Source organism: Podarcis erhardii (assembly GCF_964252035.2).
Source record: "Podarcis erhardii genome assembly, chromosome: 1".
Classification (NCBI taxonomy): domain Eukaryota; kingdom Metazoa; phylum Chordata; class Lepidosauria; order Squamata; family Lacertidae; genus Podarcis; species Podarcis erhardii.
Window position 1 is genome coordinate 118209279 of NC_138497.1, and position 24776 is coordinate 118234054.

Genomic DNA, 24776 nt, shown 5'->3' on the forward strand with positions numbered 1-24776 from the left:
TTAGAATGTGCCTCATTTTCTTCCATGGATTGGAACAAATGATCTTCAACCTGGGTTGCTGGTTGCTATACATACACACATGACAATGGAATGTGTAACTTAGACAAAAAGAATCCCGACTGTGAGCCATGGGGACTTGCGCTCGGCAAAAATAGACCCTGTTCCCATTTCCAAACAGTTCTGACGGCTTCCAGCTGCCATCCCCATAAGCAGGTGCCGTGAAACAATAACTCCGTGGTCACATTTCCTAAACGCCCTAGTTGGAAGCGGCGAAGCTTTACTCAGTAACAGATCTTGAACTCTCTGGAAGTCCCAGTGTTTATATACAAGAGGGAAAGGGATGGACGTCTGCGGTCTACCAATCTTCCTGCTCCTTGGACCAGGTAAATCATTTCAACCAGCAGTATAATTTTGGTGTGGCTTCTGCCTCGTTGCAATGAGTGTGTGTGTGTGTGTGTGTGTGTGTGTGTGTGTGTGTGTGTGTGTTATAGATGGAGAGAGCATGTGTTTACAAAGATAAGATTCTTCCTATAGCTTTATGATGAGCTTTAGCTGAACGCAGTTTTATATATATGTTGGAGATCTTTTCCCCAACCCTAAACTGCAACCAGAAAAGAATGAAATATGAGGGGTAAAACTAACAATAAGCTTCCGTGGAAAAAAAAACACACTAAATAATAAATAACAAAAAGAAGAATAAATATGATGTTTTTAAAATGTATGTGGGGACATGAAATAAATACGGTAAAGCTTAAAGTATAATATAATATGGTGAATGTTTTTCCTCTATTTGTACAGAAGTTTGATATGGAAGCAGAACTGATTGACAGCTCCATGTGTTGCCAAAAGACTGTTAATGGGTCTTAAACGTACCCTCTGAAATGTTAGACCTTTCCGGTCTGCAGAAGAAATAGGAGATGGTTTGTTTTCTGAGATACAGACATCCGCATTCTTTAAGAGCAGCATTTGCAGTCATAAATAGGATCCTCCATGTCCCTTTTTAAATAGCACAAACAACTTATGAATGGTGAAACTCCTCGGGATTCTAGTTCATTCAAAAAAAGATGTAGACGTTCCACCAAAGGTCTTGTGGTAAACTGCAGCTTCTGCCCAATGCACACTTAACTGCGAGTAATCCTCACTAAATTTGATGGGATTTGTCATGGAGTAAACATGCATAAGATTGGGCTGTGTCTTTGTACGACCATAGCACTATCTCCTTCTAATCATCGACGTTCCACAACATTTGTAAAGCAAACCAAACAAAAAAGCAAAACAGTGGTTTAAGAAGTTGGATTTACTTCTTTAAGCCTTCTTAAACCAAATACCACAGGCACAACCTTCCTCTGACCATTATTCCCCTTCTTTCCTCCCAGTGTATCCTCTTGCTCCTCCACATCACTGCAAATGGCCCCATTAACTTCAGCCCCACAACCTGTCCCCTCTTCAAGTCCTCTTCCTCTTCAACTTTCTCCCTCCAACATCACTAGCAGCCTAAAACTGTCACACACACCTCCTTCCCTCTTATTTCTTCAAATGCCCCCTTTACCCCCAGCTTCACTTGTCCCTCCCCAATTTCTTCTCTTTCCCTCTGGCCTGCCACCAGAGGACTACACCTGCCCTTGCTCACTTCTGCACCCCCCCTCCCATTAGCACACTGTTTTCACAGAGCAACCTGCCTTTGGAACCTTGGAAAACAGACAATAAAAACAGAGCGACGACACCTTACCATTTTATTATATAGTCAGATAAGATGTGAATTGGGCATAGGTGGAGGAGGAAGCTTAAAAACTCTAACACTGAACATCTATTTCTCCAGAGAGTGGCATCTCTACGTCCCCAGATAGAAAGCCTCAAAATTCAGCTCACCCCTCCTTCTGCAGTTTTCTCAGTCTCACTACTTCAAAACTATCTCAGAATGCAGGTTTACTTTATGGCAAAAGGTATGTTCCCATTTAGCACACAACAGTACAGAAGTTTCCAGCTTTTTCCTAGCTATTCACAATGCATCTATTAGTCATTTAGCCAGCAATTTCCGTCACAAAAGAAGGTAAACCCAGGCTTTGCCAGCAGATTTGCCCAACTTTTATCAGACTTTCTGGACCTATTAATGCTTTTATGTCCAAACTCCAGACTCTTTTACAGGAATAGGATGAAATAATAGTAATTTTGCAACACCAAATTAACAAGTCTTGCTCTATATTGTCCTGCAGTTGTTCTGGTCCTGGGTTCTGATCATGAAACTCGTCTGGTTGCCAATTTATTCGAGCATTATAACAAAGTTATTCGTCCAGTAAGCAACCACCTTGATAGTGTTAACGTTACCGTTGGACTACAGCTTATCCAGTTGATCAATGTGGTATAGTACAAATTTCAATTATTCCATTATTATTGTTAGTTGTAGTAGTAATAAGCAGCAGTTTTAATTATTTGAAGGGTGTAATGTTTAATTGATTAGTTGGTTATAAACAGTTTAACCAACTAAAATGGTGCACCCCTTTAACTAGGCAGCAGATTGTGTGTATGTGTGTTTTTATGTAGGGTTGGATCTGGGCTAAATCAGTTGGACTAAGTTCAACTGATTTAGCCCAGATCCAACCCTACATAAAAACACACAAAACACCCCTTTGATATCAATGTGATTTAAATAATACCTAGCCTGTTCCATTGATTTCAATGAGAATTAAGTTCAAGTAACTTTGATTTTGTCCAACAAAGTTGTCCCAAAGTTATCAAGTGGAAATGTGTGCAGGTCTAACCGACAGACAACTTGGCTAACCATTGAAAGCTTTCCATGATGTCTACTCAACATTGTCCTCATCAAAATATAACCCCCCAACAAGCTACAAGAATTTGCTGAAATGGCGCAGTTAACAAATACCCTGAGAAGCAATTCAAAACAAAAATTTATGGAAAAGTGGGATAGTTATAAAACATATGTTCAAAAATACAGTAAAGGTTCGCTATCTACGCTAGCATTTGTTTGACGTTGGAGTGAGACCGAGTTGAGAAATAAGACTAAGAGCACATATTGACATAGGAATGTATTAGATAATATGTAAAGAAATATACAATAATAAGAGTACATTCATTTGTAAGAAAGGAATATACAACGGAAAAGACAGGAAGTCTAGTGTGTTGGTATGTATATGATTTTGGGGGGAAATTGTTTTTGTTTTTTCTCTTTGTTTTTTTCTTTTTTTCTTTTTTCTTTTTTCTTTTTTTTTTTGTTCTAGGTATATAAAATTTGTATATAATTTTTGTATACATGTTGGAAATTATATTATAGTGAGTCCTGTAATGTAATATGACAACGTTTACTGATGTAATATAAGAATGTTAACAAATGCAAATAAAACAAAAACAAAAACAAATTTAACATTCCTGTAGGGTATTTCTGCAGCATTGAGTCCACAATAAAGTGCCCTTATACAGTGCCATCAGTGTACGATGAAAGCACATTTAAAGCACATGGCTTCGCGGAAATAATTCTGGGAACTGTAGTTTTTCCATCACAGAGCTACAGTTCCAAGCACCCTTTACAAACAGCTCCCGGAATTCTTCAGGGACAGTTGCATGATTTAAGTGTACGACACGTATGCAGACTAAAACAAAGCAGGCATTTACAATCTACATTTTGATAGTGGGAAAAAAGGAATAGGGTGGAAAAGTCAGGAATAGTAGCAGATAGCTATTTACCAGTATGTCTTACTGTACATTTTTCCTGCTAAGATCTCTCCCCTTAATCTTAGTGTTTTGCTCTCTTAAGGATGAAGTGAATCAGATTGTAGCAACCAACGTGCGTCTAAAACAGGTAATTCTTTGTCACCCTTTTCATTAATCTACTGCACATTTAACAAGCTTGTCTGTTTGTTCACTCTGCATTTGGACACCTCGTAAGACGTCTTAAGCCAATCTTGCACAATGGGGACAGGTTTTCATCTATTTTGGGATGAAATTGGATGCCATTTTGTATCAAGATGGCAGACCTAACCTTTCAGAACTGCACTGATTTTAGCTATAGAGGCCACCACTTTCACACCATGCATTTAAGGCACTATGATGCCACATTAACCAGTCATGGCTTCCCCCAAATAATTCCAGGAGCTGTAGTTCAGGAGTGCTGAGAGTGTTGTTAAGAGACACACACATTTCCCTCACAGAACTCCCTGCAGTTCCCAGAGTTCCCTGTGAAGAAGGATTTATTGTTACAGCACTCTGGGAATTCTAGCTCGAGGGGGTAGGCGTCTTTGAAAAACTCTCAGCACCCTTAACAAACAACAGCTCCCAAAATTATTTGAGAGAAGACATGACTAGTTAAAGTGGTATCATAGCACCTTAAATGTATGGTGAATGTGGCCAGAGAATTGCTGATAACGGGTACATACAGATATTCGTTCTCAAAAAGGAAATGGCCATGTTAGTTTCAAGTAATTATTCCAGTTACCATGAACACAGGGCAAAATAAGTTGCAGAATTTTTTCACCCCATAAAATAAGTGCTTTGTTTTAGGCTTACATTCCACACTAGAGGAAAGAGTTGTTGGGGTGTTTGTTTGTTTTTAAACTCTCTTAAATTCATTTTCTAGCAATGGGAAGATGTAAACCTGAAATGGAAGCCAGAAGATTATGGTGGTGTGAAACAAATTCGCGTCGCCTCAAGCGAACTCTGGCGTCCAGACTTGGTTTTGTACAACAAGTAAGTAACGTTATTTCATGTTAATTGTTCAGCAGTCACATAGCAAGGCTGCAAATGAGTCCAGGTGCTGTATGTGACTACGTAATTGCGATGAGAGCATTTCCCCCCAGTAGCTCCAGCTAACTTTAGCCAAGTGGTCTAAACCACAGAGCCTAGGGCTTGCCAATCACTGCAACGGGCTGAGCTCCCATTGCTCGGTCCCTGCCAACCTACCAGTTCAAAAGCATGTCAAAGTGCAGGTAGATAAATAGGTACTGCTCCAGCGGGAAGGTAAACGGCGTTTCTGTGAGCTGCTTTGTTTTGCATAATTCCTGATGCTACCCATGGCTGCCATGGGCACTTATGGGCTGGCAGATAAGGGTCTGCAAGAGGAACACTAGGGCAAAGCTAAGGAACTTGTGACTTTCCAGAGGTTTTTGGATTCAAGGCACCATCAGTCCCAGCCAGCATATTCAGTGGTCAGGAAGTGCAGAAGCTGTCATCCAGGCACATTTGAGGGCTGACTTAGGTTCCAACTGCATGTGAGGATGAAGAAATTTGGGTCACAGAGGTAGAAGAATATTCAGGTTTACTCATCAGTGGCCACGATCATCTCCCTGAGATGGGACCCATCACTGTACAAATTAAGCTTAGTATGGGCACATCAAATGGGCACACCAAGGCCACATGGTGGACTATTGGAGCTGAATAAATTTTTATCAGATGAATGGATTTATTGTTTTGACATGAGTGTCAATTTGACTTGCTTTGTTGTACTGAATATTCTGATAGTTTTGTTTTGCTGGTGGGTGTTGAGATGCTCTTGTGTTGGCTGTTGCAGCTTTGGGCTTCATTTGGGAAGAAAAAGTGAAATATAAACCCTATGTGCTATGAAAAAAAATTGCCAAAGCACTGGAAAGGGCAGACAGGAAGTTCCTGTCTCCGACTTCTGTTTTTCCCCTCTAACATGTCTTCAAGCAGATGCAAGACATTTGCTGTATTTCAGATCAAACAAGAAACACAATATGGAGTAGTAGTTTTGCATTTGGTTGGTGTGACCGGGTTAGCCCACGTTCAACACTGGAAACTGCATATTATATCTGTACAGTGGTACCTCGGGTTAAGTACTTAATTCATTCCGGAGGTCCATACTTAACCTGAAACTGTTCTTAACCTGAAGCACCACTTTAGCTAATGGGGCCTCCTGCTGCTGCCGCCGCACGATTTCTGTTCTCAACCTGAAGCAAAGTTTTTAACCTGAAGCACTATTTCTGGGTGAGCGGAGTATGTAACCTGAAGCGTATGTAACCTGAGGTACCACTGTATAGAACTCCACTGTTAAATTAACCCTCAGCCTTCCCAAAAGTTGTTGGTAGCTGCTGTGTCTCATTTGCTAGTGAAAATGAATAGGATTCACAGCGCTGGTGTTCATCTCTTTCCTTTTACAGTGCAGATGGAGATTTTGCTATCGTCCAGGATACCAAAGTACTCTTAGACTATACAGGTCACATCACTTGGACTCCTCCAGCTATTTTCAAAAGCTACTGTGAAATTATAGTCACCCACTTTCCATTTGATGAGCAGAACTGTAGTATGAAGTTGGGAACATGGACATACGATGGCACAATGGTCGCCATCTTTCCGGTAGGTAGCATCTGGGCATATGAGACAAGGACCAGGGTCCAAAGGCCCTTTGTGTTTTGGTATTGAGGAATGGGGCCCTTATGCTGGAAAAGAGTTCCTCTGTGTTCCTACTTTGGAGGACAGTCCTGTGCTTGAAGGGCTTTTGAAGCTTCCCTCGGTGTCAAAAGTCATTTGTCTTCATTGGCAAAGCCGCTTAAATAATGAAGACAGAGCCCAGAGAGAAAAGAAATCCTGATAACACTGAACAAAAGCAGCACATAATCTGAGGAGAAAAGGACAGGGAGTTTTTGTCTGCCTTGTATATGGCACAGAGACGCCGAACCAAACATACAGAGGAGCCCTCCCTCAGAACTCCACATGTGTTACCTCAGCAAACCGTCATGCCACTCTCCCTGGTTGCTAAGCAAACACCTCCACCCCATACCTCTCTTAGCTAGCTGACTTCAATAGTAACAGAATTAACCTTTCGGTGCCCCAAACCCGTGGCTTACCTGGCGGCAAGTCTCCAGTCAAGGGACAATCCACATGTCCAAATTCCCTCAGAGATTCCAGAGCATCCAAGCTGAGGCCTATCAATGTGAGCAGTTGAGGAGACACAGCCCTCAGCTCTGCTTCCCTGTTGGACTTTGCAGGCTGATTGCAGCACCTGGGCCTGATGAGGCAGGTGACCCTCACCTGCTCCAAGGGAGGAAACACACCCCTCCTGCCAGAGCTAGCGAGCCCCACCTGGCCAGCTAGGGAGATGGGCTGTGGGCCTTTGTCTGCCTCAGCCTCCTGGAGCACCACTGCTCCCTATGTCCCTCTGGCTCTGGTGATGGGTCCCGCTGCTCTGGTTTTTTCACCCTATGAGCCCTTCCTACGCCAACCTCTTCTTCCCAACCCCAACTTGCCCCGGTGTGTCCCAGTCCCGGCTACACCCTTCACTGCAATCCTGTTTCTCCTTTTCCTCCTCCCCGTTGTCCTGCCAGTTTGTGGCATTAGGTTGCAAACTGACTGTTCCCTGCTGTTGCACTTCCAGCCATTTTGTTGTATTGAGGGATGGGGCCTGCAATTCAAGAATCCTAAGGCCTTGTTAGAGTCATAGAATGAGACACAAAGCTCTTTCGAAACCTCACTGGATATCTGTGCCAAGCTGCTTTTATTCATCTTTGCTACTTGTGAAAAGTTCTAACCTTTTAAATATTTATTTACTTTCTTCTTCTTTTCTTTTTTGCCGGGGAGGGGTAGCACCCGCCTACACACACACCTTCATATATTTGCATGATATATTGTTTGGTGTGTGGAGTTTATTTAGGTAGGGAAATTTTTTGGGGGGAGCAAATAGATATATAAGCTGCATAGTTCTTTATTTTTCAAGTGTTCTTTTAAACACTGTGCATAGGGGGAAATTACATATTGTTATCAGTTTCTTATGCAGTTTCTGTCAGCGGGGCTACCATGTGGGTTGCTCTGAGGAAATACCTGGCCGGCCCACAGATGTGGCAAAAGAGTGTGAATAGCCTGGAGATGTGTTTCCATGGGAACCAGCTGTCTCTCCATTTTTCTTAAGTTTGCTTAATGGGTAGGAAGTAACTGAAAGATTTTGGGAAGGGCAGATGTTCCTCTTTCCCAGCTGCTATATACACCATGTGTTCAAAGCGCATGGCTTCCGCAGAGAAGCTTGGGGTTGTAGTTTGTTAAGGGTGCTGGGAGCTATAGCGCCATGAGGAGTACACTACGGCCCCCAAGATTCTGTGGGGAAGCAATGTGCTTAGATTGTATGAAGTGCCATTTTAGACCAAGGCACAAAGAGCAGAGTTTAGGCACTGGAAACCTTTTAAGTGACTGTATTTCTGGAGATTGGATGTGGAAGCAGTGACGGGGTGAGCTCCCGTTGCTCGGTCCCTGCTCCTGCCAACTCAGCAGTTCAAAAGCACGAAGTGCAAGTAGATAAATAGGTACCGCTCCAGTGGGAAGGTAAACAGCATTTCCATGCGCTGCTCTGGTTCGCCAGAAGCGGCTTAGTCATGCTGGCCACATGACCCGGAAGCTGTACGCCGGCTTCCTCGGCCAATAAAGCGAAATGAGTGCCGCAACCTCAGAGTCGGCCACGACTGGACCTAATGGTCAGTGGTCCCTTTACCTTTACCTTTACGTAGCCCCTTCATGAGGAATTCTGTGGGTGCTTGGGCAGCCAGAGCCCCAGGGAGTTGTCAGCTATGGCCAGTATATACACAAATAGGGACGCGAGTGGCACTGTGGGTTAAACCAAAGAGCCTAGGACTTGCCGATCAGAATCCCCACGACGGGGTGAGCTCCCGTTGCTTGGTCCCTGCTCCTGCCAACCTAGCAGTTCGAAAGCATGTCAAAGTGCAAGTAGATAAATAGGTACCACTCCGGCGGGAAGGTAAATGGTGTTTCCGTGCACTGCTCTGGTTCTCCAGAAGCGGCTTAGTCATGCTGGCCACATGACCCAGAAGCTGTACGTCGGCTCCCTCAGCCAGCAAAGCGAGATGAGCGCTGCAACCCCAGAGTCGGTCACGAGTGGACGTAATGGTCAGGGGTCCCTTTACCTTTACCTTTATGCTCAGCCTATACATTTGCAAATAAATAACCATATTGCAAGAATGCTATAACCCTCGCAAATGAAACCAAACCTTGGTAAACCCTGGGTCCCTGTAACTTCTCGCCCCCCTCAGAAAAACAGGCTAAGCGTTTATTTTATCCTGACAACAAAAGGAGATATTGGTTTTACAGTATTTAAATGGAACCGAATGTTTCCTGAATGTAAAGGAGCATCGGGCCTTAGATATTATGTTAATGGCATTCATTCTCCTCTCAGGAAAGTGACCGTCCAGATCTGAGTAACTTCATGCCCAGCGGAGAATGGGTCATGAAAGATTACCGAGGCTGGAAGCACTGGGTTACCTACGCCTGCTGCCCTACCACACCTTACCTGGACATCACCTATCACTTTGTGTTGCAGCGGTTGCCTCTCTACTTCATCGTCAATGTAATCATCCCTTGCCTCCTCTTCTCTTTCCTAACCGGATTAGTGTTTTACCTGCCTACAGATTCAGGTATGTGGGATACAGTGGTACCTTGGGTTACAAACGCTTCAGGTTACAGACGCGTCAGGTTACAGACTCTGCTAACCCAGAAATAGTACCTCGGGTTAAGAACTTTGCTTCAGGATGAGAACAGAAATCGCGCGGCGGCAGCGGGAGGCCCCATTAACTAAAGTGGTACCTCAGGTTAAGAACGGTTTCAGGTTAAGAATGGACCTCCAGAACGATGCAAGTTCTTAACCCGAGGTACCAGTGTACTGTGACTCACAGCCCGGGGGAACAACCTGCCCTCTTGATTATTCTTGATTATTCAGGCCTACCTTGATTATTCATCTGTTTTGATGGCGGCTTAGGAAATTACATGGTAGCTTGTCCCTTAATTTGGCTTCCCCATTGGAGAAGTAGTTTTATCTGTTATCGGCCATTGCGAAAGCCTCTCTCTGCCTCTTATCCCATCTGATTCACATCAGATATATATATAGGAGGGCACACACAGGAAGGGGACAGTTGGAGGTGGGAGGTCCCTACAAAAAAGGCAGGGTAGGAAGGATCTCTCAGGGTGGGAAACTAGGAGAAAAATAATTTTTTTTAAATTATTATTATTATTATTATTATTATTATTATTATTATTATTATTATTATTTTATACCCTGACCATCTAACTGGGTTTCCCCAGCCACTCTGACCAGCTCCCAACAAAATATTAAAAACACAATAAAACATCAAACATTGAAAACTTCTCTAAACAGGGCTGCCTTCAGATGTCTTCTAAAAGTCAGATGCAATGGTACCTCTGGATACGAACGTTTATGGTTGCGCACGCGTTGGGTTATGAGCTGTGCCAACCTGGAAGTTCCGTATTTTTCTATCTATAAGATGCACCAGACCACAAGACGCACCTAGTTTTTGGAGGAGGAAAACAAGAAAAAAAATATTCTGGATCTCAGAAGCCAGAACAGCAAGAGGGATCGCTGCGCAGTGAAAGCAGCAATCCCTCTTGCTGTTCTGGCTTCTGGGATAGCTGCGCAGCCTGCATTCGTTCCATAAGACGCACACACATTTCCCCTTACTTTTTAGGAGGGAAAAAGTGAGTCTTATCAAGCAGAAAATATGGTAGTTGCTCCCAGATGCGAACTTTGCTCCGGGATGCGAGTGGAAGCACAGCGGGAGGAGCGCTTTTGCTAATGGAACCTCATGTTAAGATCAGTTTCAGGATGAGAATGGACCTCCGGAACGAATTAAGTTCATAACCAGAGGTACCACTGTGGTTGTTTATCTCCTTGACATCTGATGGGAGGGCGTTCCACAGGGCGGGTGCCACTACCAAGAAGGCCCTCTGCCTGGGTAAGTAAGCACCCAGATGAGAGCTGGGAGAATCTGCCTCGCTGTGTGTGGGTAAACAATATAATATTCACAACATAAATGTGATAAAGGGTCTTTTTTCATTATTCTTTCGCTATTCTTTTCTCTTTTTCTTTTTTCTATCCAGTTGTGTTTTTGTATTTTCTTATAAATGAGTTTGAGTATAAACAGATAAGGACATATGCAGGATTATTGTAATAACCTGCAGGTTTTTTTAAGAGCATATATTTAAAGTAGATGAATAAATGAGCAAATTAAGTTAATTTGGATATGCAGAAAATATTTTAAAAAATAGATTTAAGGAACTGCAGAAAGAGGGGGGAAGGAGTCAAGTTTTGAAATGTTAAAATGATTATAAAATTACTGAAATGTATAAAATTGAAAATTATAAATAAAATAATTCAAAAGAATACTAAAAAATGAGTTTAAGATTTTTTTAAAAAAATTGTTACCGTATTTTTCGCCCTATAGGACGCACTTTTTCCCCTCCAAAAATGAAGGGGAAATGCGTGTGCGTCCTATGGGGCGAATGCAGGCTTTCGCTGAAGCCTGGAGGGCGAGAGGGGTCGGTGCGTACCGACCCCTCTCGCTCTCCAGGCTTCAGGAGAGCCGCAGCGCCAGTCCCACAAGGTCGGGGGACAGCGGGGAGGCAGAACGCCACCATCCCGCTGTCTCCCGATGTGGTTTGGAGGCTGACGGCGGGGAGACGCGTGCTTCTCTCGGCCGCCAGCCCCGCAAGCTCCGGGAACAGCTGGGAGGCGCAGCGCGTCCTCCTGCTGTCCCCGGACCTGGTCTGCAGGCGGGCGGCGGGGAGAAGAGCGCTTCTCCCCGCTGCCGGCCCCACAAGCGCCTGGGGGGGAAATAATTTTTTTTCTTTATTTCCCCCCAAAAAAACTTGGTGCGTCCTATGGGCCGGTGCGTCCAATGGGGCGAAAAATACGGTATTTTAAAAAATCACATTCTTTGTTTACTCTTTGTCACAGGGGAGAAGATGACTCTGAGCATTTCTGTCCTGCTTTCTTTGACGGTGTTTCTTCTGGTCATTGTGGAGCTGATCCCTTCCACTTCTAGCGCAGTGCCCTTGATTGGCAAATACATGCTGTTCACCATGGTCTTCGTCATAGCTTCCATCATCATCACTGTCATTGTGATCAATACCCACCACCGATCTCCAAGTACTCACACGATGCCGCAGTGGGTGAGGAAGGTGAGATGAGCTATAGTTGGGTTGCCATATTTCAAAAAGTGAAAATCTGGACATGGGCTGCCATATCTATGGGTTTTCCCTGGACATTTCAGCGATTTGTGCCCGGACGCTGCTTAAGGGGACTGAATACTGGCTATGTCCTGAAAATTCCGGACGTATAGCAACCCTAAGCTATAGTCAGAAACATGTCCCTTGGAACAGTTGCAAAGCTCAGAACAGAATACAGGGTTAATAGAAAAGGCTGGGCTGGGCTTGCTGCCTCAGACCGGGTGGCATTTATTATAGCAAAAATGGGGAGAACCTGAGACCCTCCAGTCTCCAACTCCCATCAGCCCCTAGCCAGCATGACCACAGGGGTCATGGATGATGGGAGTTGTACTCCAACAACATCTGAAGGGCCATCCCTGCTTTATAGGATAAAGATCAACAAAGTGTTGGATCTGGTTCAAATCCTAATTCACCCATGGCCCTGTCTTACGTCTCCAAGGTACCAGTTTAATTTCAGTTTTCAATATGAGGGGGAAAGGGTGCAAGATGGATCAGATAGATATTCTAAACTTGTCTTTTTCAACTATAAAGACAAGTTTAGAATATCTAAACTGCTAAACTCAAATAAGGAGCAAAGGGTAGGCAAAAGAGGGAAGAGATCGTCTCTCACTCTTTCAATGGAAAGAGTCACTAAATGACCTCTTTAAGGTTGGTATAACAGGTGATCTATAAGTAGCTAACTGGGTGCCAACTAAATTATGTATGCTTTACAGAAAGAACAGAGAGAAAATTCTCTTTCTCTCCCATAATACTAGTACTGGGTGTGTTCCATTAACGTAGGGAGCAGCTCTGGGACAAAAACAGCCGCAAATTTAGAGCATGACAACATTGCCTATTTATGCATTATAACTTAAAGATTTTGGGGAAGGTTTTCCAAAAGGAGGAAAAGAAAGAAACAGGCAAGCTGACAGAAACACTGATATTTCTTTATGGACTGCAATACTTAACCAGTCATTCCCCCACATTTCAGACTTCGTTTCCTTCTGGAATTTACTAGTGCAGTTAGGTAAATTTAGCCTTGATGTTGTTGTTTAGTCGTTTAGTCGTGCCCGACTCTCCGTGACCCCATAGACCAGAGCACGCCAGGCACTCCTGTCTTCCACTGCCTCCCGCAGTTTGGTCAAAATCATGTTCGTAGCTTTGAGAACACTGTCCAACCATCTTGTCCTCTGTTGTCCCCTTCTCCTTGTGCCCTCCATCTTTCCCAACATCAGGGTCTTTTCCAGGGAGTCTTCTCTTCTCATGAGGTGGCCAAAGTATTGGATCTGTCCTTCCAGTGAGCACTCAGGGCTGATTTCCTTCAGAATGGATAGGTTTGGTCTTCTTGCAGTCCATGGGACTCTCAGGAGTCTCCTCCAGCACCATAATTCAAAAACATCAATTTTTCGACAACCAGCCTTATTTATGGTTCAGCTCTCACTTCCATACATCACTACTGGGAAAACCATAGCTTTAACTATATGGACCTTTGTCAGCAAGGTGATGTCTCTGCTTTTTAAGATACTGTCTAGGTTTGTCATCACTTTTCTCCCAATAAGCAGGCGTCTTTTAGAAGCTATGAGCTTCCGGAGGCGGCGCGAAACGGCGATGGCGGTCCTCTTCACTGTATGAAGAGGGGCTCCGCAGGAAAGGGTCGTTCGCTGCGGCATAGCGACGACCCGTTAGAAAAAACCACGGGCAGAGGGAGCCCGTGGCCGTGGGACTCGGCGGGCGCCAGGAACTCCCCCAGAAGTGTGGAAGGGACCCCGTAAGGGGCTCCGGAGCGCGAAAGGGGGAGCGGCGCTGTGAGTTCATCGCTCTTTCTGCGGGAGGCGAAGCCGCGCAGCTGCTGCTGATGAGCGCCGACCTTTCTTCCTGTGAACATCAATTTGTCAAGTTACATACCCGTGAGTAAAGTGAACTACAATTTGGACTTAAAATATCTTTTTTCGGGTTTGAAAACGGGTGACGAGTAAAAGGAAGTCCGTCTCCCGATACTGCTTACAAGATCAAAGCAAAGGCACAGAGGAGCGCTGAGGCGCTTAATGGGAGCTTTGTAAAGTGGAACTATTGTGCATTTACAGAATTTGCAGTCTTCTTATTTAAAAGACCAAGAGAGACTTTATTTCTGCCTATGGGACTTGTATTTGGGACTTTGTTTCAAGAACGCAAGTCGTCGGGCTGTCAGTCGTAACTGAGCTGTCAAACTGCGGACTATAGTAACAAGATTTTAAGCTGCTACATATATTGAGACTTTAAAACACTGTTGCAATTACCAATCTGGCTCCTAGCGGTTTTAGCCTAAAAAGTAGAGGACTCTGCGAACCTTCCTTATTGTCTTGGAATTACAAATTAAAAAAAAGAGATTATAGAAACTTTAAATGGCGGAAAAATCCTCTCCTTCCCTGAAACTTTAAGATACTCCCCCTAGAGGATTGTGGAGTTACAGAGGCCTGGGAAACATACTTTGTTTGGAATTTCTGTGGTTTAATTGTTTGTACTCTGGACTTGCTTTCTCATGGAATAAAGGAAAATTTGACCTTGAACAAGAGGCAGGTGTGGAATGAGTGCCACAGGGAAAACAAGAGCAGCCAAAGCTAAAGAAAGAGAAAAAGAGAAAGAAAAAGAAAGGAAGCCTGTGCAACTTGTCCAAACAACTTTAGCTCATCATCGCAGATCATCTGTTCCAACCGTCCTGACAGCACAGGAGGTGGAGGCTGAACAGCCTGCTGAAGAGGACATGGCAACAGGAGGATCTGACACAGTTTTGAAACAAATTTTAGAACAATTAGCAATTTTAAATCAAAAAGTGGACAATCAATCACTAAAAATAGACCAAGCAACAACTACTATTGGTGCATTATCTGAAAAGGTCTCCCAGAATACACAGGCAATTGAGAATCTACAAGGAGCTACAGCTGAAAACCATAAATTAGCTGTGGAAGCCTATCAAAAAGCGGAGCAAGCAAGCAAAAAAGTTGATGAGATTAAAGGTGAAATCAAGCCCCTGCAAAGACAGGTAGGGGAACAACAGGCCTACCTGTCGATGGTGGAATTGAGAAACAAGGAGAATAACCTTAGGTTGAGAGCTGTCCCAGAATTGGAGGAAGGTAATTTGGAGGGATTTTTGACACTTTTATTCTCCAAATTTTGGGGAATAGAAGAAGATAAAGACTTTAAAATTGTGACTGCATTTAGATTGGGCAGATCGGTGAAGAAAGACAAGTCCAGAGACTGTTTGGTTATTTTGAGATCAAGAGAAGAAAGAGACAAGATACTAGGCCTACATTTCAAAAAATCCCTAGAGATAGAAGGTAAAAAGGCTGAAATTTACAGAGACATACCCAAATTGTTATTGGATCTTAGAGCCTCATACTTAGAATTGGCAAAGCTGTTGAGAAACAACACAATCCCTTATAGGTGGGAGTTCCCGCAAGGACTATCATTCAGCTATAAAGGAAGGAAAATAAGAATCAGAACACCAGAGGACCAGCAGAAGTTTCTTTACGACAACGGGGAAGACCTCCAGAAAGGAGCAGTTGCGACTTGGCCACCCCCACCACCAGAAACCAAACAGCCTGGAGCTGGACCATCACTGCCACCGCCGGGAACGGGTGATCTAGACACCCCATTGTAAGGCCCATAAATTGATTCAGGATGTCTCTGCAACTTCTTAGTTGGAATATAAATGGCGGAAATTCTCCAGAAAAAAGAAGGAAAGTATTTCATATATTGAAGAAAGAACAATTGGACATTATCTGCCTGCAAGAAACACATGTGACAAGGCTTCATCGGAAAGTGCTAATTAATAAAAGGTTAGGCCAAGAATTTATTTCCTCGGACAGAGTTAAGAAAAGAGGAGTAGTGATTTATGCAAAGGAGAGCCTGTCACCGAAATTTCTATTTAAAGATGAACAAGGCAGAATTTTGGCTATTGAAATTTATACACATGGAGAAAAAATTTTGATATTAGGAATCTATGCACCAAACGATGGAAAATCGGAATTCTTTAAGAAGCTGCATGAGACTTTACTGGACTATCTAGACTATAACAACATCATTATGTTGGGAGATATGAATGGGGTTGTCTCTGTAAATATGGATAAGTCGCAGAGTGTAAATATAACAAAAGAAGGCAGACTACCTAAAACTTTTTTTGAAATGACAGACAATATGGATTTGATTGATATATGGAGAGTCAAGAACCCCCTAGGAAAAGAAGGAACTTTCTTCTCTGAAGCTCATCAGTCATGGACACGAATCGACCAAATATGGATAACTAAAGGACTGGCACCTAAAACTAGAAAAGTGGAAATCTGCCCAAAAACTTGCTCCGACCATAATGCTTTGAAAATGGAATTGAGACTAAACATAACCGGATCCTTCCGATGGAAAATGAATGACACTTTATTCAGAGATCAGGAGATTGTGAAGAAGGCCCAAAAAACGTTAAAAGATTATTTTGAGATAAACTTAAACACTACGGTGGAAAAAAGAACAATCTGGGACGCAAGTAAAGCGGTGATGAGAGGGTTTCTCATACAACAAAACACTGTAAAGAAAAGACTCTGGAATGAAAAGAAGCAGAAGATATTGGAGAGAATAAGTGAGGGTGAAAGGAAATTAAGATCCAGGCCCAAGTCTAAGGAAGTGCTGAGAGAAGTGAAATTTTTCCAGGCCCAATACATGAAATTGATAAACCAAGAAGTGGAGTGGAAAATTAAACAAATGAGACAAAGATCTTTCGAGTCAGCAAACAAGTGTGGGAAACTGCTAGCATGGCAGTTGAAAAAAAGACAAAAACTAAATACAGTTACAAATCTAGAGATTGAAGGAAGAATGGTTCAGAAGCCTGAAGAAATTAGGAAATGTTTCCAGAGATATTTCAAAGATCTTTATGCACAAGGGCCGCAGAAAGAATCTGAGATAGATCAATTTATCCAAACTAACGGATTACAAAAAATTTCCCAGGAAATGAGAACAACCCTGAATGTTAAAGTTTCACAGCAGGAAATCGAGAGTGCCATACAGAATCTCCAATTAGGCAAATCTCCAGGCCCTGACGGACTTACCTCCAAATATTATAAGGTTTTGAAAGACTATTTGATACAACCCTTGATGGAGGTATGTAACCAGATCATGGAGGGTAAGAAGGCACCAGAAACGTGGAAAGAAGCCTTCATCACATTGATTCCTAAAACAGAAACTGAAAAGACTCAACTTAAGAACTACCGTCCCATCTCACTCCTAAATGTGGATTACAAAATTTTTGCAGATATTTTGGCAAATAGATTTAAAAAAGTACTGAACGAGGTGATTCACAAAGATCAAGCAGGCTTTCTCCCGGGTAGGCATTTGTTTGACAATACGAGAAACATTATTGACATTTTGGAACTCTTACAAACAAATATTAATACTAGAGCGGTTCTAATTTTTATTGATGCGGAGAAAGCCTTTGACAATATTTCTTGGATGTTCATGAAGAAAAATTTGGAAGGGATGGGAGTGGGACGGGGGTTTGAAAATGGTATAGATGCAATATATTCAGATCAAAAAGCTAAATTGATAGTAAACAATGTGGTGACGGAGGAATTCAATATTGAAAAAGGGACACGACAAGGGTGCCCTCTATCCCCATTATTGTTTATCTCGGTCCTGGAGGTGCTTTTGAATATGATCAGAAGGGACCGGTCAGTTCGGGGCATTGAGGTCGGAGTGAAACAATACAAACTGAAAGCGTTTGCAGATGATTTGGTATTAACATTACAGGAGCCAGTTTCTAGTACAAAAAGAGTTTTGGATTTAATTTCCGATTATGGTCGGGTGGCGGGATTTAAGTTGAACAAGCAAAAGACTAAGGTCTTAGCAAAGAACCTAACGTCTACAGAAGCAGATGAGTTTTTGAAAGAGACAGGATTAAATGTGGTTAAAAAGGTAAAATACCTAGGGGTGTACCTGACTTCTAAAAACTTGAATTTGTTTAAGGACAACTATGAGAAATGTTGGTCAGAAATCAAAAGGGATTTGGAAACTTGGACAAGACTAAAACTTTCCTTGTTAGGCCGAATAGCAGCTATAAAGATGAATGTTTTGCCGAAAATGTTATTCTTGTTTCAGACCCTGCAGATTGTGGACAAAGTGGTATGTTTTGGAAAGTGGCAGAAGGATATCTCTAAGTTTGTTTGGCAGGGCAAAAAGCCCCGAATTAAGTTTAAAATACTAACAGATGCGAAAGAAAGGGGGGGATTTGCCCTGCCAGACTTGAGGTTATATTATGAATCTACAGCCTTCTGCTGGATGAAAGATTGGCTTTTGTTAGAGAACACTGATGTCCTAGATCTGGAAGGGTTTGATAACGCTTTTGGGTGGCATGCGTATTTGTGGTACGACAAGGTTAAAGTTCATAAAATGTTCAAAAATCATATTGTTAGAAGAGCAATTTTTATGGTCTGGACAAAATATAAAGACTTATTGGAGAGCAAAACACCAAGGTGGCTTTCACCGGCAGAGGCCAAGGCACGTAAGAGACTTAACATGGAGGCCTACTGGCCAAAATATTGGGAATTAATTGAAAAAGATGGTGACAATTGGAAGCTGCAGAGTTTTGAAAATGTAAAAAGCAAGGTGCGAGATTGGTTGCATTATGCTCAAATTCGGGAAGTTTTCAAAACAGATAAAAAGGTTGGGTTTCAGGTGGAAAAATCGAAATTAGAGACAGAATTGTTAGAACCTAAAGACAAATTACTATCAAGAATGTATAACTTGCTGCTTAAATGGAATACACAGGATGAGACAGTCAAATCCGCCATGATAAAGTGGGCACAGGATATTGGACATAACATTATGTTTGAGGACTGGGAAAAGTTATGGACCACCGGATTGAAATTCACGGCATGTAGTGCCCTGAAAGAAAATATTATGAAAATGATATACCGGTGGTACATGACCCCAGTCAAGCTGGCTAAGATATATCACCTGTCTGATAATAAATGCTGGAAGTGTAAAGAGGCGGAAGGGACGTTCTTTCATCTCTGGTGGACATGTCCGAAAGTGAAGGCCTTTTGGGAAATGATCTATAATGAGTTAAAAAAGGTATTTAGATATACCTTGCCTAAGAAACCGGAGGCCTTCCTTCTGGGCATGGTAGACCAGAATGTGTTAAAGAAGGATAGAACTTTTTTTATGTATGCTACAACAGCAGCAAGAATTCTCATCGCAAAGTGTTGGAAGACACAAGATTTACCCACACTGGAGGAATGGCAGACGCAGTTGATGGACTATATGGAACTGGCGGAAATGACTGGCAGAATCCGAGACTTGGGAGAAGAAAAAATGGAAGAGGACTGGAAAAAATTTAAGGACTATTTACAAAAATATTATAAGCTGTATGAATGTTAAGAAAATGCACTTTTTAGGAAATATTAGCCCCAGCAATGGTAATTAGGTGAAATGAAAATTAAGGCACAAGAAAAGAGAGGTGAAATTAAGAAAAAATTTTATTGCATTATGTTTTAATCACAATATATAAGACCATGGTTACAATAACTTTGACTTTGGTAACATGAAATTGAAAGATACAATAAGTAATGAATTGAAAGATACAATAATGAACTGAAAGATACAATAAGTAATGAAATAAGATAATAAATAGCTGAAGACTTTGTATTATGAATATTGGGTTACAAATATATTGAAATGGGTAATATGACAAAATGAAAGATACAATAAGCGATGAAATAAGATAACAAAATGCTGAAGTTAGTATTATAAATAATGCAGATTCGGGAAGATGTGGGGAAGTCCAAAAGATTCTGTAAAAGAAATATGATTTATGAAACTTTTGTATCTTATTCTTTGTTCTTTATTATTCTGTAAAACTAATAAAAATATTTAAAAAAAAAAAAATAGAAGCTATGAGCTATGGTGTGCAGGGCCACCCAAGACAGACAGGTCATAGTGGAGAGTTTTGTCTAAATGTGATCCACCTGGAGCTGGAACCAGCAAGCTGCTACAGTATCCCTGCCAAGAAAACTCCATGGACAGAAATTTAGCTTAGTCTGGACTTAATGGCCTTACAGGGTCTTTAGAGGGGGAATGTGTATTATTTGACATACTTAAAAATGTAGTAAGCCTGGCCTGGTGAATTTTGGGGCCTCCTTGTTTTTATAGAATCATAGAGTTGGAAGGGACCCTGACGATCATCTATTCCAACCCCCTGTCTATTACAGGGATCAAACCTGTAACCTTCTTGTTATCAGCACCATGTTCTAACCAACTAAGCTATACCTCTGTTTTGCTGAATAGGTGACGTCTGCCTCATAGTCCTGTCCTGGTAGCATCACTGCTCACAAATGAATAAAGGGGAGGTGGTCACACTAGTGTGAGTCAAAGGCAATCTGGTTGTGCATAGTTTCTACTGACTCCCGCATCCAGCAACAGCCTGTGCTTTTTTGGGAGGCCTCGGCAGGGCTAGGGGAAGGAGTGAAGAAGGAAAGTCCTTCTGGAGCCAGTGGAGGCCCACCCAATACGGATAAGATAATAATAAAAACAACATCTGGATCCTAAACTGATCAAGTCAGCAGAGTTCCAGCTTCACATGCTGATTTGATAACGGTGCATTACTTGGGGTTAGTATCCATCTGTATGTGGTTTCACTTAAATGAGTCTTAAAGATCTGTTCACCTGAAAAACTCAGACAGCTTCCTGGGGCCTCAGGCATCACAAGCAGAAGAAAGCCCAAATCTCAGAAAGGAAACCTTTTTATTCTGAGGCCAAGATGGAGAACATATTTGCCCCTTGTTTTCATTCTTATTTTTATTATTATTAAAAAAAAAAGACACTGACTGTAAAACAAATATTAACTTCTTTCAGATTTTTATCGAGACGATTCCAAACGTCATGTTCTTCTCAACCATGAAACGGCCTTCCAGAAACAAGCAGGAGAAAAGGATTTTTACTGAAGACATTGATATTTCTGAAATCTCTGGGAAGCAAAGTCCGGCTGCTGTCAATTTCCAGTCGTCGCTCACCAAAAACCCAGATGTGAAAAGTGCTATTGAGGGCATCAAATACATTGCTGAAACAATGAAGTCAGACCAGGAATCCAACAATGTAAGGACCTTTTCCTTCTGTTTTAGGAGATGGGAATCTTTGGCCTGCTAGATGTTGCAAGACTTCAACTACCATCAGCCCCTGTCAGCTTGGCCAATGATCAGGGATGATGGGAGTCGTAGTCCAACAACATCTGGCCGGCCACAGCTTCCCCATTTCAGGCTGTAATGTCTCAAATGCACCTGTTAAAGAATGATAACTAAGAGTTATCAACAGCATGTGAGGGTTTTTTTCTAAAACCTAAGTGCTTCCTAAGTGCAGAGGGGAAGAAAGAACATGTGGGCAAGCAAGAGTGGTTTCAGGATTAAAGATGAAATCCTAAATCAGTGCACGCTTCCTGCAAATTTGGGTTTGTGAGGGCATCCTTTTAAAATAGTCCAGATTTACCATTTAATCTGTTTTAAATGAGTGAACCTGTGCCATTGAAATCTAGACTGTATTCAGGCAAGCAACGGATTGATGCTGAGGTGGAGAGAGCTGGCCGGGGTGGCTGGGAGGTGGAGTTCAACAACATCTGGCAAGTCCACAGTTTTCCTAGCCCTGGTTTAAGGGATACCATTATTAATCTCCTGGCTATTGTTGTGAGGCAAGCACTGATCTCTGGCACGGTGAGGCCTGGCGCAAGTCAAGGCTCAGGCCTGCCAAAGGGGATTCTCTGAGGACCCTTGTCCTCAGAGTCCTTGGGCTCAGAATAGCCTCCATGATGACACACACCTGCTTCTGATACGGAACCAAAACGCTGTTCCTTGATGCCGGAAACCTCTCTCGCATATCTGGCTCCCTAACAGGAGCGGTATTAATCTGTTGTTCGAAAAGGAAGAAGGAATCAATCCTGTGGCATGAAAGCAGATGCCATCACAAGCCAGTTTGTCTCAAACTAAGCTGCCACGAGTCTCTTTTGTTGTTTCTTCTCCTTTTCCACTCAGCCACAATTTGGACAAACGCTGCTTTATGGTATTTGGCTCCCTCTTGTGACCCAAGGCCTAACAAAATGACTCATCGAAATAATTCACGGTGCATCAAGCTCCGGCCAGGGGGCAGCATATACTCTGTAATGTGCACTAAAATGGCACCAAATCACACACATATTTTTTGATAGTCAAACTCCTCTGTTTCAGGTCATTCTCACAATGATGCAAGGACATGTTTTTGACTAGAATGCATTACATACTGAAGTTTGTTCCTGCAATGGAGAACATACAGAATAACATATTTTTTCCTCCAAGACAGAGAAGCATAAATGCTCAAATGTGCCAACTCCCTAGTGCAAACAATGACTAGGCCCAAGATCATTCTAACTGCCTCTTGTCTTTTTTTTATTTTCCCCATCCTCAGGCTGCCGAAGAATGGAAGTTTGTTGCCATGGTAGTGGATCACCTTCTGCTTGGCATCTTCATGTTAGTTTGCATCATTGGAACACTGGCTGTCTTTGCTGGTCGCCTCATCGAGTTACAGCAGCAAGGCTGAAAAGCGAAAACCAAGTGGGATAGCTTGATTTAGATCTGAATATGTGCTCATTTAAGAAAGTTCATGGAAGGAAAGTCTTCCATCTCCTCAGCAAAGCAAACCTTTCAAAGAAGCTTGAAGGTTGGGAGCAGCAGCCAGTAAGCTTTCCTTCCAGAAACTTCCTTAACTTTGCTTATCTTAAGATCCAAGCCTGTTTCTTTAATGTGTTGTTAATCTGTCTCTGCCTAAACAGGGCTAAATGGAGGGATAAAATCTTTCGAACTGGCAATTTCAGGCTCCAGAAAGTGTGATTCTGCTAAGTTTTTGATTGACTAGCGTCTGTAATGTCAACCGGCATGGCTTTCATTGCACCTAACCAGCTTGCTAAAGCACTGGGTCAGAACCTCTTATGTTCAAATCACCAGGTCAATGAGCCTAGGACATTGGTCTGTTCTGGGTATTTAAGAAAAACAGCATTGGTGCTGTACACCAATGGTTCATCTCATTGTCTATTGGTCGTCCCTATTCACTGGCAATCTAGGATGCAAAAACTGAACACCATCCCGAGCCATGTCTTCAACCCATTGGCAGTCATGTCTTCATCAAGTCATCAACCCACAATTTTCTCACTTCCCATTCCTTACTGCTTTTTTGAATAAATAGATATGTTCCAAATGACTCTGTCAGAGAAACTTGGCTGAGCACATCTGTGATCTGAATCGCCCACACTCTGCTGAAAGTGGCCCATGCAGAAGAAGAGAAAATAGTCACTGACTGAAGTCTACCAAGCTGTTTTCTACTCTCTTTCCTCAGCTGTGATTCTTGCTTGCAGGCCTATCAAAACCATGTTTACTCAGAAATATTCAGAAGCCCCTTCTGAGCACTTACTTTTTATTAAATGTAATTCTGTAACATACTTCATTTTCTTTTCTTTCTTTCTTTTTAAGAACCACCACCCCAATCTCAGTTCTGCTTTGGGATTTATTTTTTCAGTTGCCAGCAATACTCACAATTCGCTTGATCCTCTTAGCATTATTCTCACAGTCAGGGATAAAGCTAGCATCCAAAGGAGTACTTAGATGTCTCCTGTACACATGCTCGGATATGAGATAAGCAGGCCAATTGACTGCAATTCTAAATGTAGCAATTTCACATGCATGCCCTAAAGCCAAATGGGAAAAACTGTTATATCCTGTGCAATCCTACGAGGGTCTATTCAGAAGTAAGCACCATTGAATTCTATGGGACTTGCTCATCTGACTATTTGTTGTTCTCACTAGAATTTTGGAGAATGTGTGCTGAGAGCATGCAAGCACCCAGTTTAGGGCACTGTATAAAATAAGAATTTAAATGTTTCAGATTTTAATTTTTACCCAACCCAAAAAATGTTCACCCCCTCCCCCGCTTCAAGCAAATGCTGGTTGCAGTCGAATTTGTGAGTCACAGGCTCCCTCCTGTGGTGGAAATACAGTATTTCTGCAGGTGTACCCTTTAACACAGATTTTCTATAATGGACACGGTTACAACGGGAGCAGTAAAATCAGTGGCATGGTGGAAAGTTAGCCAACTCCTATTCCAGAACAAGGTTTTGAACTAATTGACAAAGAAAGAAAGCTGTTTAGCTATAGGTTGGAATTCACACACTTCTGCTGCCTTCATAGACAATGTATCACCACGGTGATCACAAAGAGCCAGTGTGGCCTAGTGGTTAGAGTTTGGGCCTAGAACCTGGAAGACCAGGGTTCAAATCTCAGCTGGGTGACCTCAGGCTAGCCATTATCTTTTAGCCTAGCTGACCTCACACACAACCCTGACCCCACCACAATATTCATTTTATAGTGCCGTAGCTATTGCGGGGGGGGGGGGGGCTAGCCATGTTGTGTTTTTTTGCCCCGGGTGAAGCCTCCAGAGGAGCGTCATTGAGACTCCTGGCCTCTGTGTGTGTACACAAATGGGCATGTGTGTGTGTGTGTGTGTGTGCGCGCGCGCCAAACTGGGTCTTTGACCTGGGTGGAATATAGCCCAGCTTTGCCCCTCCATTCTAAACAAGACTAAAACTCTAGCAAGTGGACATTTGTGTTAAAGACCCATTTGTCCAGCTGGGGAAACTTGTCAGAACCAAAATGACTTCTTCCTCTTCATGGTGAAGGGAAATGTGGTTCATGCCTTCAGTCTATATATCATAGCTGTCAATTTTCCCTTTTTTAAAGGGAAATTCCCTTATTCTGAATAGGATTCCTTGCAAGAAAAAGGAA

The 24776-nt window shown here is 42.5% G+C and overlaps 1 protein-coding gene across 1 annotated transcript; it reads left to right on the plus strand.

Moving 5' to 3' along the window:
• Nucleotides 1–178: 178 nt before the first annotated feature.
• Nucleotides 179–23196, plus strand: CHRNA1 (cholinergic receptor nicotinic alpha 1 subunit). The gene is made up of 9 exons (XM_081841532.1): nt 179–383; nt 2214–2359; nt 3770–3814; nt 4589–4698; nt 6126–6321; nt 9143–9380; nt 11714–11937; nt 20836–21075; nt 22411–23196. Exons 1-9 carry the CDS (start codon nt 341–343, stop codon nt 22540–22542), a joined length of 1374 nt encoding a protein of 457 aa, XP_081697658.1. The 5' UTR covers nt 179–340; the 3' UTR covers nt 22543–23196.
• The last annotated feature ends 1580 nt before the right edge of the window (nt 23197–24776 follow it).